The 14374-nt window shown below is 40.0% G+C and overlaps 1 protein-coding gene and 1 long non-coding RNA gene across 3 annotated transcripts in view; one reads left to right on the forward strand and one right to left on the reverse strand.

Moving 5' to 3' along the window:
- The first annotated feature begins 4032 nt into the window (after positions 1–4032).
- LOC310773573 lies at positions 4033–5859 on the forward strand. Of its 2 annotated transcripts, none has more exons than XR_014552540.1 (4): positions 4033–4192; positions 4757–4877; positions 5335–5374; positions 5464–5859. It is a non-coding gene; the product is annotated as an uncharacterized lncRNA (long non-coding RNA). The 2 variants fall into 2 exon arrangements; XR_014552541.1 differs by having other exon boundaries at positions 5338–5374.
- A 5538-nt stretch (positions 5860–11397) lies between these two features.
- LOC310772793 (uncharacterized protein) overlaps positions 11398–14374 on the reverse strand; it is a 36133-nt gene continuing 33156 nt past the window's right edge. The window contains exon 9 of the mRNA XM_083632715.1: positions 11398–11894. Coding sequence (XP_083488841.1) covers positions 11768–11894 — 127 coding nt within the window. The 3' untranslated portion in view covers positions 11398–11767. The remainder of the gene's footprint in view (positions 11895–14374) is intronic.

The following is a 14374-nucleotide window of genomic DNA, read 5'->3' on the forward strand; positions in this document are numbered from 1 at the left end:
AGGTCGTATGGCAGGTTTCGACCTGGCCTTGTTATATTTAATTTAAACCCCACTCCTGGTACCATGTTTTGAAGCGACTGTACTCTCCAGACGATTCATTCAAAAGCAACCTTTATTGGTTAAACACTTCCTAGGCATAGACAACCTAGAGCGCCCTCCATAGGTAGGGCGTGGAACCACATATCAATACATCACCAACTGAAGATCACAAACTGCAGCTCGTCCACTCACTGCCGATTTTGCAGGGGGTGAAATTGCACCCCCTTTTGGTCAGATGTAGAAAAGTAAACTATTGAAAGAAAGAAAAACTAATAAAAAATATAGTTTATGCTGTACTTCTCTATATTTAATTGTATTCAACATTATTTAATTCACATTTAGTCTAAGCTAATTACTTTCATTATCCATGAGATCAGAGCTTTACGTGAGCCTGCTTTGAAGCCCGGCTTTGGGTGCAATCAGGACATGTTGGGAAACAAATCAAACTCACCTGTCTGTTGCTGCTTGCAGTTGCCACTACTACAGTTTATGTTATCAGTTATTGGTTTGACTGTCAGTGTGTCACCTTCTGCTGCTCTGATTAACTTAAGTGTGGTAAATAAATAATACAAAAATACAATGCTCCATAGTATACACAAACATTGAAATGGTGCAATAGGCTTAGGTGAACAATAAACAGAACAAAATCAATAATTTAAAGCTGCATTAAATAAGATTGGACTGCAGACCATTTAGAAGCAGTGTTTTATCTCTATGACCATTACATTGAATATGGTAGAGACCAGTAGCCTAATGTCATGAGTTTGAGTCGAGTCCCACAAATTACGTCCATATTCATATATTCATACCAGTGCATTCCAATGTTTGTTTTTTGCAAGAGTAGGCTATAATATATTATATCTATAAAAGAAAACTTCAACATGGTTATTCATTCAGTGTGCCTCTTGAAACTCGCACTGCAGTGGCGTAGGGTAGTCATGACGGATCCCAGTGCAAGCAATTTTGACAGGGCCCGTAGGCTATACGAAGTACACCCACACACACACACACACGCACACGCACACGCACACGCACACGCACACGCACACGCACACACACACGCACACACACACACACACACACACACACACACACACACACACACACACACACACACCATTAGGCATAGGCTATATAGATTTTACAGACATGTTGGATTTTACAGTTGAATTAATTACTTAGGGTATATTGCATGGGTAAAATAGAGGTCATAGAGCAAGCTATCAGAATCATGGATAGTCCTCTGACACCTGGTAACAGACAGTCTAAGGGTCTCATGCGTCACAGGCGTACAACTAAAGTACCTTTGTGGTTAAACCATGCATCTCTTCTTGTAAACCGTACGCCTATCCACTTTCTTCGAAACGGGCCGAGGACAGGAAGTCTCCACTCGCAGCTGCACATTCTGCAGCCTGCAAACACGTATACTTAATAATAGAGGAGACAAAATTGTTGCAATTTCCGACAAGGTCACAAAGTCTGACCCCGTCTCTAGCCCTTGACCCTTCTTAATAAACCATTTCAAAAGTGGGTGGTCTTCAAAAGTGGGTGGTCCTCTGGCGATGATTTCCCATCAGTCAACTTCTCCTTTCCTATTTTTCCAGGTGAGGAGGGCTGATGTTCTCCGGAACTGGAAGCAGCTTTCACTTTCAGATGTGACTCCGCGGGGCCTCTTCAATCAGGATCTGGAGACTTACACTCCACAAACATGCATGCTCCCACATTTCATGCAAAACTTTCATATCTTACTATATTTTATTAATGCTTGATATGCAAAAAATGGCAGAGGCGCCAGAGTAAAACAATTATAAATGATAAGCTATATTACTGAGTTCCTGCTAAGAATAAAACATTACATCCCCTATATCCCTTATGCAGCATTACTATAGCACAAAGCAACATTTTGCAATGCTCGAGTTAAGAGTTGATGGAAAATTCCAGGCTTTTGCTATAAGTTTCTGGTAAAACCTCAACATGGCGAATGCCACCCAATTCCGGCCTTCTCGATAAAAACATGGACCGTACAGTTCATTCTATAAGCCAGCAAGCAGATTAGCCTTTTGTTAACATTTAGGATATGGCACAGTGGCCTCCATGGTATATTTCCGCATCACTAGCTAGCTGCCCTTTTAACGGCACGTAAAAGCTTCAAAACTCATGAAAGTGGTCCTCATGTGTGAAGATGATATTACTAAACACTGGTTCACGTTTGATTACGGTAATCTTGCGTTGCCCAGAGACCTTATTAGAAGCATCGCGCCAAAAACCCATTCAAAAGTCCCATAGGCGAAAACAGTGAAGAACCAGGAGTGTTAGCATCGATGATTTCCGGACTCGTTCCTGGGGCTCTCTATATTCAAGTTGATTCATTTAGGAAAATCCCTTGATATTAATCATCACTGCACTGTAATGCACTGGAAAAATGTATAAATCATGAAAAGGAATCAACATTAAAATAAACCTGCTCAGGAGGCACTAATTTCAACTCTTTCACGCCATTTCTTATGTTCTAATATTATACTGTATTATTCTAAAGGTTGGTTCTCATTCATTAAATCATAATTATGCTAATCATATGCAAAAAAAAATATCTTGCAGTTTTCTAAGCAAAATGTTGTAGTCGGGTAAATGTTGTACTTGGATTCAGAAACCAAGGAAAGGGGGCAGACTAGTGAATAAATAAAGCAGCTCGCACACTGCATGGGCTCCAGTGAAAATATTTATTGCACCGTTGGTGACGTTTTGAGCAGACTGCTCTTCATCAGACTAGGGGGTAGACTACTCAAGCCAAAAAAGTTTGAGACCCATTGTTGGTAAATCAAAAATCAAACTAAATCACTAATCAAAGTCTCCTATTGATTGCAGAAAATGACCCAAGTTGCTTTTCAGCAAAGCCAGTGTTACGGGTTTGACCTACAGAGTGAAAGTATAAACAAGCACTTTACTATTATCCTCTGATTTTTCTTTTGAGATTCAAAGTAGAGAGACTTGGGAGATAGAGAAAGGAATGACATGCGACAAAGGCCATGGATGTCATGTCACGTTTACTTGGTTCATGCTTTCGACCACCAAGCCTTGAGGCCCGCACTTCCTCTTCATGACACATCAGCTGACATGAGAACAGTTCAGAGTTTGAGGGTTGCAACAGAACGATTCAGAGGGAAGAGTCAATGTTTGCCCTCCTCCCTTCAGTACAGTATTTACTTACCGTGCACCGCCAGCAACAGTTAAGACTGTCAAGTCCTCTTGACCATTAGAATAGATGAAGAGAAGAGCGCTGCGTGGACTTAAAAATATGAGAGCCAGGTGCACGTGGATGGGTTAACTTAAAGTAGTTAATAGAAAAATAAAGTTTGTCTCCCGCAAAAAAAAAACTTTGTGGAGAGTGGAAGAGAGCAAACCTTAAAAAATCCCACAGCAACACTGGTCTTTGTAGTAGAAAATTTTAAAAAGCCTTTATTTTAAACATGGCTATAGATTAAAAAACACCAACATGTTTCTGCTCACACAGGAGCCTTCATCATTGACCATTATGGATGGATGGAAACTGTGCTTTGCTCTACTTCTACCACTGAGTGGGTGCACTGCAACTACAGGTATTGTGCAGCAACTACTTTTTATGACTTAGACCTCATGCAAGTCAGTTTGTTATAGTTGTGTATTCTGTAAAATGTTCTTGGGTTTGTGTTCGAAAGCATGCAGCCCAATATTCTCTTTGCTCATCCTACTGCAGTTAGAAATGTAACATTTTGATAGGTCAATGTTATTTATAAAATGTATCAACACAGCAAATACACTGAAACTATGCATCTCCTATTGATTGCAGTGACTCTTGTGAAAACTATTGGGAGAGAACCAGATGTCACTCCAGTGTGCCTCAATAAAACACTGGATATCATATTCATCACATTTGTAACATGTAAGATCAGCACAGAAAGGAACAGAGGAGAAGAGTGTCTCCTGCCTCTGGCATATTTGAAGGATACGCAGGACTTCCAGCAAGGTTGTGACTCCAGGATCAAACTAATAAAAAAAGATCAGACTGTGTTTCTTCACCTGACCAGTTTAACACCAGTGGACAGCGGGATCTACACTTGTGAGTGTGCATATCGTGGAGGAATGGATTCTCTTCATCTCAATATTACTGTGGAAGGTGAATGTTTTATGTTCTTGTTTTTGTGTTAAACACTAAATGTTATTCAAACCATATTTTGACTCAATTTAAACTGGTTATCTTCCTATGGTAACATGAAGAATTTAAACCACTGCAGTAGCCCTGTGTTACTAGAATAAACACACACACACACACACACACACACACACACACACACACACACACACACACGCACACACGTGGCTGAATATGCAACGTAAATCACAGTATAGAGTAATATAGGCCAACAAAATCAGGCTGCAGCATTGACAATGAAGAAATTGGCAGCCTACTTATGTAATGTCTTTTAGGTCTGTTTATGTTCTGCATACTGTATTGATAGTTTAATACTGTCTGATTAGAGATGTAAAAAGCTGATTTCCTGTATGTCAAAATGAGATGTTTGTGTGCATATTAAATATTTGATTCAGAGAAGAGTCCACTCAATACTGCATGATACTGTGGATGGGAGAGAGTATGGGCTTCATTTTCCTCTCCACATGGAGCAGATACTGATGCCATTTTCCCTGATAGAGTTGCATGTTCTCTTTCACAATGTTTTAGAGAATGAAGAGGCCGGCACTCATCCATTACCACCCATTGCTACAGCTGTGATCGGTGTTGCTGCACTCCTCATTGTAACTGGAATTATCCTTGGATTTATCTTAAGAAAAAATCATCATGGGTGAGGAATTCTAATAAAGTAACCTAAACCTTGTAAAACATAATATTGCTATTTTATATAGGACTATTGGATGAAGCATTGTAATCAGGGACACTCAATGAGCTATATCAGCACTGCAGCTTTTGTTGGCAAGCACAGAACTGTTATAATATTCTAAATTAACAGTTAATTTTAGTCCTTAGTTGTCAGCCATCTTAACTTAACAAATACCATCAAGTTTAATGCTATGCTTTTGTAAACGGGTGTCACTGTCTCAAGTAGATGAGTTCTCATTTTGAAATGAAACTCTTAAAAGACACACATCACTATCATGGCTTTGACCTAGTTTTGGTTATGTATGAAACAGCTAGGGGAAAGATGGTCTTTCAGTTCCTGTCCTGTGAAAATAGATTGGACAATGCAGAGTATATACATTAAGTTTAGTTTCTAATTAATTTCTGTTTGTTCTTTTACCCAGCAGAAAACAACCCAAACCTTTGAGCAGCCTCCCAAACATGGTACTGTACAGGAAAATTGTGCAACTACTTCATGTTTACTGTTCATTTAACTTATATATTTTTTTCAACCTATTAATGTCCTTTTGCAGGAGCCACTGGATATTGAGCCATACAGCACCTTCACACAGAGAGAAAATGGGCTTTATGCAACTACTAAAGTGAGCTGCTCTAATATGTAAATCATCTCTTTGCCAGATATGAATGATAGAGTATTTGAGAATATAAGATACTGTTTTTTAGGGCATGTTATCCACAAGGTGGCACTGTTGCCTTGTGAACTCCATGCCACTTATCTGTGTATTTCCTTTCTATGATAGGGGAAGGAAATTAAATGCATTGATAGAAATTCGATCAATGCATTTTATTTTAAACACTGCTATCTGCAGCAGGCATATTATTTCATTATAATTTTGGTTGTAGGTCTGACAAAAAAAATCTGGGTTAGCTTGAAAACATTACTAATCACAATCACAGCAAAGGGTCATTGAGGTAATGTGGAGTTTTAACGAAGGTTCAGACAGGACGATCTTGATCCTCACCGGTTCCACAGTCACTGCACTTTTCCTGCTTGCTCACCTGTTAACCTGTCAGCTTCCTGGTGATAATTGAATAATCAGTGGTTGCCTCCCAGTTTCCCATAAGCCAATAGCATAGCAACACATCACCTCATACACCTTTGCTCACCTGCACTTTTAGCCTATCACATTGTGGCACTCCCCTTTAGGCAGCCTATCACATGGTTGCTGTGTGCATAAATATGCTTTTCTGTGTCTCATTCAGTCTCTCTCATCCTGCTGTCTGACACACACCCACTACCTCCCCGTCTCCGCCAAGTCCCTGATCCATCAGTCATCAAGAGGTTTCACCAGCACCAGTATCCTCCTGACTCCACTGGGGGGTATATATGGCTGTGCTGCTCGAGCTGATCCAGCTCGATCTCGATATCTCCCAGTGGTGTCAAGCTCCAAAGACTAACTAACTTTCTCATCATAATATTCTGTAAAGATCATTCATCATCATTATAATAAATAATTGTTTATCCATCAAGTCTCCTGATTGAAACTCTTCTATGTTGTTTAAAACTGCTTAGTGCAGCTTTAAGTTTTTATTATTTTGTAGTGTATTCTTTAGCTATGTTAATATGTAATATGCTGTCTGCCAAAGATAATGTATCTGAATTAATGAAAGAATGAATACAATTGTTAAATAAATAGGCATTACAAGACAACATGAACTGAACATTGGGCTCATATTCACCACCCACCCACCCACCCCACAAACCCATTAGAAAAAACATCATATTCCCACCCCACTTGGCAAAAACATCAATTTTGTTTTTGCATTGAATTACTTTCCCACATACATACTCATACACACACACACACACACACACACACACACACACACACACACACACACACACACACACACACACACACACACACACACACACACACACACACACACACACACACACACACACACAGATTTGAAATATATATGTCCACATAAATACAAGTATGCAAAGGACATAAACAGTAATAGTGCAGTCAAATGCTGGGAGTCAGTCAGTTACATGAGTGCCCAGACGGCAACCACAATAATGCATACACATAAGAAACACACAGGATGATAACATGGCAGGTTGATATATACAGTTATACTGTAATGCAAGATAGCGGTCAGTATCCACTTCATGGGTACAAAAAGCAGCACCTCCTCCATATTGAGCGGCTGCCGATAATAGTAGATATTGAACAATACCTCGCTAACTGCTTGGCCCTTCTCTTTGGGAGACCAGCCATCTGAAGGCCTCTCACAACCAGCTTATGGACATGACCTAGGCTACCAAATATGAAAACTAGAAGTTTACACCTGTAGCCCAGCTGTGAAATGGTCTGCTCTAGCTGTTATCATATTCCCATCCCACTTGGCAAGGAACATCTAAAAAATGTTTGCATTGAATTACTTTCCCACATACATACTCATACACACACACACACACACACACACACACACACACACACACACACACACACACACACACACACACACACACACACACACACACACACACACACACACACACACACACACACACACAAATATATATGAATCAATCCCGGCTAACAGCTGGGCATCTAAAGCCTCTACAATGTCAAGAAATTACCTCCATGTTGAGTAGAATATTATATATATAATTTGAGTAGAATTTGGATACTGATCCTCTGATGGTATATCTGACTTTTTCTAGTTTTAATGACTGCATAACCTCCTTAAAGGCCGGCTTTACCGTGGGGAATATGAATATATATTAATTCTTAAAAAATCTTAAATTTTGAATCCGTTGAAATTTTTGAAATTGCTTGTTCACAGCCAGAGAAAAAAAAAAAAAAAAAAAAAAAAAATTGGGCCAGGTGACGCGTTTCGCGTCGAAACGCGTCACCTGGCCCCTTTTTTTATTTATTTTTTTATTATTTTTTTTATTTTTTTCTCTGGCTGTGAACAAGCAATTTCAAAAATTTCAACGGATTCGAAATTTAAGATTTTTTAAGAATTAATATATATTCATATTCCCCACGGTAAAGCCGGCCTTTAATCCAACGTGCAAAAGTGGGAGGCATCTTTCCATTTTAACACATTCACTGCCAGCCATTTTTTTTTTTACTGTAGGTAGCTTCTGCCAGAGGGTTTTTTTGAGGATTCTGGCTCATTTTACAAGAGCCGAGGATTATTTTCTGCTTGGACTTTGTGAACACAAAGTTCACAAAAGTACTAATAGAATGTGTGCTTTCTCTGTCTAAAAGAGTTAGTTTGTAGAGTTAGTAGTTATGTAGATATTAGCCGTTGAGTACAGCATGGTTTCAGCGTCTGAGACTGAAAGCTGAGATAATCGCAGTTTTGTGAAATTCAATCAAACAGGCAGAACAGTCACTTTAACCATTTATTTTTGGCATCAGTGAGAGATCAGACATCTAAACAATATAGTTCTGAACGCCCTCTCCTTCAAACTCCTCCCTCCGTGGGCGTGTCTGGTGGCTTTCAGCAGCGTTTGTCACAAGCGAGTTTCTACTGCCTGTCTGAGCAGTGAGCAGCCTCCCTCCCTGGCGGCCCCCTCGTCGGCGAGTGTGGATGGGGCTCACTCGTTTCTTGGGTTTGAGAGCTTTGATGAAGCTTTGTGCGATTCTAGGCTTTATGCTGCGTGTTTCAAAGTGTGTTTTCCACCCAGTCTATTTTTGGAACCCCCCACCGTTGTGCGCCCGTGTGCACCAGCGTGAAAGCGTTTTCGCCTACAGTATGAGAATGAGGCTCGTTCGTTTCTGGGTTTTCGGTTGAGCTCAGCTGGAATGAAGCTGCGTGCGATTCTGCGCTTTCTGCTGGTGTTTCAAAGTGTGTTTCACCCATAATCTATTATGCAAATTTGCAATCCCCCACCGCCAGCTCCCAGCGCGATAATGCACGAAAGCGAAAGCGTTTTCGCCAATCCATTTTACAGTATGAGAGAATGGTTTCCTCGCGCGTTCCCCTGCAGTTTTGGCTCCGCTTTTTCTAGTCTGGAGAGCACTGTCGCCACTTAGTGGGTCGGTGGAATGGGTTGTACACGTTCGGTGGCTCCAATATTTTTATAGGAGACGTGGGGGGCTTTGATCGTTTGATCGTTTGATCGTTTGATCGGCTTTGGACGTTGATCCACGTCCCACCGTCAAATTTTTTTTTTTTTTTTTTAAGACGAGATATCTCGTCATTGGCAGTCAACCATTGGATTTTGTAAGACGAGATATCTCGTCAATGGCAGTGAACGTGTTAACAGTATCAATCTCCTAGCTATAAGTGGTGTAGGCTATAGTTCAACTGAGCAGCATTTAGGTGTGCACCAGCTAACAACCCCGAAAATGGCACTCCAAGGAGAAGGTTCTAAAATGATACTGCAAGATAGTGGCCAGCAAGTGTTGGGGGTACTCATTACAAAAGTAACATGTAATATAATACTTCTAGCAGTCACTCAGTATAACTTATTACTTAGCCTATAGGATTTCAGTAATATTATACCAGTTACTTTGTCAAGTAACTGAAGTTACAAATTGAGTTACATTTTTGGTAACACTTTACAATAACGTACACAAATACTGTAGTAGTTACTAGTAAACTAATCATTAACTAATAGTTAATGAGTAGCTAAGAAATAATTTGTCATTAGTCAATCATTAGTTAATCATAGTTAATGAGTAGGTAGTCATTAGTTAATGATTAGTATCTAAGTTCCTGAGTAGAGTAGTTAATCAATACTTAATGATTACTAAATGTCAGCTCATGAATATAGTTCAATCATGAGAGGCCAGTTCGTAGGATAAACCCCTTCTAAAGGGGCCTATTTCTGAAGAAAATGGTGAAAACGACATACCCAAACTAAAATGCTTACTGTGGCTGAACCGCTAGGGTTACAGACAACTGCCTGACCATTTCTGAAAGGTAAGACTTTGAAGTTTCTGTTCCAAGTGTCAGAATGACTCTATGACATAGAGGGGTGGGCAACTATTTTTCATGGGGGGCCACATGAGAAACCCAGATTGTTGCCGGGGGCCGAACAAATATTGTCATGCCGTAACCCATGGATGAGCAACTTTGATGATAGAGAGGCCCACAAAAAAATGTCCTCGCTACCAGATTTTGCTGAGGGCTGAACGGCGCCAGCGCGAAAAATTTTGGGCATTTGAAGCCAGGTTTAGAGGAATAACTCATTTTAAATTAACAATTGTGATGTCATTATTCAGTCTTAACCACCAATATTTGATCCTTTTCCTCACTCACTCCTATGTCACCACCTGCTCTCCCTGCAGGGCTTGAAATTAACTTTTTTCACCACCTGCCAATATGGCTGCTAGATTTTAAAGTTACCAGCCAATTATAATTTCCACTAGCCGAAATGTTTTTCTTGAAATAAACCAGAATATGAGTGGGTTAATTTAAGCATAAGTATCAGTAAGTGGCCCGGGATTCTCAAAGCCTGTGTTGAGGGTCACACAAGAACAAAAATGCACTCTTGAAGCTAAATAAATCCAAAACCAACAAGTTAATTATTTAAATTTCTACTTCAATGTAGAACAGTCATTTCTTACACATGAGATTACTTTTAGCCTTTTAGTCATAAATATTATTGAAAGATATTCCATATTCCAGACTGAAATGCTATAACAGAAGAGTATTGCCCAGAATGACTTGAACATTTGGACACTTATTCAGTGGGTATATTGCATGTTGCGTTCAAGTGCACTGTAAAAAAAAAAAAAAAAAAAAAAATTTTTTTTTTTTTTTTTTTTTTTTGCAATTCCATCGCGGGCCACACAGGGGGCGCCCGCGGGCCGCATACGGCCCGCGGGCCGTATGTTGCCCATGTATGCATGTGTTACTCACCCTGAGTAACACCAGCTCAAACACAGTGGTTGATTCTCGCCTAGAATAAAAAACACTTTTACAGTGTAAACAGTTACCTGTGGTTGTTGTATTTATGGCTAGAAACCCAATGGGGACATAGCCACAGGCCTTACCACATCACAACTCAAAGGAGATGAAAAAATATCAAAACATGAGTATTTGGCAGTGTTTTAGTAGGGAGATACCTAAGCGGATTTCCAAAAAGCCATTTGGAGACTCCAAATGGACACCTGGTAACCAAATGACTTTAGAGGCATATGATATATATATATATATTTTTTCCCTACAATATCACATAAATTACTCATAAAAACAACTTTGTTGTATTTTAGATTTTTTTTTTTTTTTTTCAAATCTCTTAGTTACCCAAAGCCTCTCTAAAAGTGGCCAAAAGCAATTGTGATGTCATCAGTGATGTCATAAATCCTTCCTGGCTGAGGCTATAGAAATAGAAGAATAGAGTCAAACCAAATAACTTGAGTACAAATAGTTTTATTTACTCTTTGCAGGGATGTAAAGTCACGGAAAATGAAAAAGGTTACAGATGCCAGGGCAGACATAAAACCACTCAAAAATAATCCTATGTTGGTATGAAAAAGGTGACCGTCACGGTGTCACCTAGTGACTAGTTTGCATCCCTGTCTTTCAAAAAAGCACAATTGCACATAGGAACTGTCAATTGACCAATGTGCACACTATAAACGTGTACAATATAATAAAACACGTGTGCAGTATAATAAAAAAAAGTATTGCACCAAGCCCCCTCTCTCTATGGCTCTGGCCACTATAATTCTGTGTCTGGGTGTACTTGATTTCTGCACAGAATGCAGTGTGGAGGCAGACAGGAAGAGCTGAAACAGCTGCAGTACACTGTATTGTGCAGTGGTGGTAACCTGTGGTCCAGGTGTTCTGACAGGCCTGAACTGTAGCTGTGGTGGCTCAACATCTGCCTCATCAACATCATGCCATCCACAGTAGGAGCATCGGGGGTGGTGGGGACAGTAGGATCAGCGGGGGAGGTAGAGGCCAGTGGGGGCCGACGCTTCCTCTGTGAGATGTCTCTGGCACCCAGTCAATGTCTCCACTTCTGCTTCACAAAAAAAATTCATAGTAAACAACCATTCGCCATTTTATGGAGTGCAGGGAAAGACTGCATTTTGAATAAAATCCCCCCACCCCCCTATTGCCAGGTCTCCACTTCCCTGCCTACCCCCACCCACCCCCACATCCAGGTGAACTATTTGAATGCAAATAGACACCCATCATCTTACTCTAGTCAAACAATTATACCAAGATAGATTAGAACTGTGAACACTCCAACATAGCATTCATATAAAGTCATTGACTGGCTGGAAATTATTTATTTATTTATTTGTTTATTTATGTATTTATTTGTTCAGTGTTATAAATCAGGCTAATGAAAATAAGTAGCCTGCCATCAATGTGAATGTGTCCCACACATTCACATGCCATTTTCATTATTGAATAATATCATAAAACATTTTGAAAATGCATGTATACTCACTGATCGAGCATAAGATCAAACCATCTTCTTCCTCGAGTCAATACTATCCTGATTCTGATTCAGAGAAATCGACATCAGCCTCCTCTACTGTAAAATTAGACTTTTGTGCCAAGAAAATGAGTCTTCTTCTTTGCTTTCGGCATTGTAAATCAAATAAAACAAATCAGAAAAACCAAAATAATTGTCTTTGACTTTGCTGTTGCCCCGTGCGCTATTCAAAACTCCATGCGCAAAGTGAAAACGTTCTTTCCTAGACGCAGGGCTGTAAATGCCCCTCCCCCTCACCCAAACAAAGAGTTGCACCACTCGTTGGAAAGGTAATTTAATTTGCTACAAGACTGGTCAGTCAAATTTTAGCAATCTGCCATTGGATTCGATGTATATGACGTTTACGCATAACAGGCGCCCACATTTGTCAACATCCAACCAGAGCACGACATGAGTTGACTGCAGTGTTGGGGGTAACTCATTACAAAAGTAACATATTACATGTAATATATTACTTTTAGCAGTAACTCAGTAATATAACTTATTACTTATAGGATTTCAGTAATATTATACCAGTTACTTTGTCAAGTAACTCCAGTTACAAATTGAGTTACATTTTATTAAATCAAAGCACATATTTAAAAAAGATACAATAATTTCTTAATCAAACTGTGTGTTTTTATGCAAAAACCCCCACTTTAGATGACAATAACAAAGGAAAAGAATAACATTTAGAATTTTGGATGGTTTACCCTGACTTCAAGGCGGTTTAAATTATTTTTCGGGGCGGCAATGTCATTCTACTGCTGTTGTTTTGGTCAAAGTAATGCAAAAGTAGTGCAATAAGTAACGAGTTACTCTACACCGAAAGTAATATTGTAAAGTAACTTATTACTTTCAAATGAAAGTAACTAGTAATATGTAGTATATTACATTTTGAAAGTAACTTGCCCAACACTGGTTGACTGACACACTGTGTAGCCAATAGAGCCCACAGCAAATTGCAGAAGAACTCATTTTGCTCCAGAGAGTATCTAGTTTCCAAAATGGGTCGTCATTCGTCCTTCCGCGTTTGTCTTCACGGTATACAAACAGGAAACCGAACAAAAACAATATCTTCTTCACGGATTTGCAAAGTAAGCAAATATGGTTTTATTGATGATTGTCGCAGTTAGGATGATGTGGTGACTAAATGTAATAGCTAGTTTTGTTCGTTAGACCCTTAGCTTCATTTTCCATGCAAGATTTACTATGAGATATTTTGGTATGGTGGTGCGACAGCCCACTGAACAGTAGTGATACTACCTCGCCTCGGAAAAAAAAATCAGGACTCTTTGTACAAATACGTCTATAACTTCTGCTGTGTTGATCTGATCCGAAAAAGGAAGACATGGTTCGATGCGCAAGAGTCAGACGATTCGTTTGGTATGTGCATGAAAAACATTGTTGAGAATTAACCACCTAATTCACCACGTTAATGACGGATGAACAGCAAAACATCTGAAACGTAACGGTGACGTTACGCTACGCGAGAACAACAAACTTTATTTAGCAATCGGCATGCATGGCAAATGCTTTGGCGCATGACTCCATTAGCCAGTGGCGCTGCTCTTGAGGCAAGAGGAGGGCATCTGCTTAGGCTAGGAGATCCCCCCCCCGTGGGGGATCAGGAGTCACGACTCGTTGGTGGCGGACTGGGGAGGTGGGTGGGGCAAAACAACGCTCCGGAGGAGGGCTCAAGGGAGATGGACTGCTGTGAAGCTGCTGCTGTTATGATCGGCCAGAGAGAGAGAGGTGACGTAGAACCCTTGCTATATATATGAGAATTAACTGACGTCATATCTGACGTCATTACGGACGTCATACTAAGACTTTGACTGACCACGTCATACTAGAACTTGATTGACGTCAGGGGTGATCGGATTAGATTATGCACGAATGGCCTTCTGCTTGAACTATGGTCTAGAGACCTCACTTCAATCATGAGAGGCCAGTTCGTAGGATTTAACAAACTTTATTTAGCAATCGGCATGCATGGCAAATGCTTTGGCGCA

This window comes from Poromitra crassiceps, assembly GCF_964638095.1.
Source record: "Poromitra crassiceps genome assembly, chromosome: 3".
NCBI lineage: Eukaryota > Metazoa > Chordata > Actinopteri > Beryciformes > Melamphaidae > Poromitra > Poromitra crassiceps.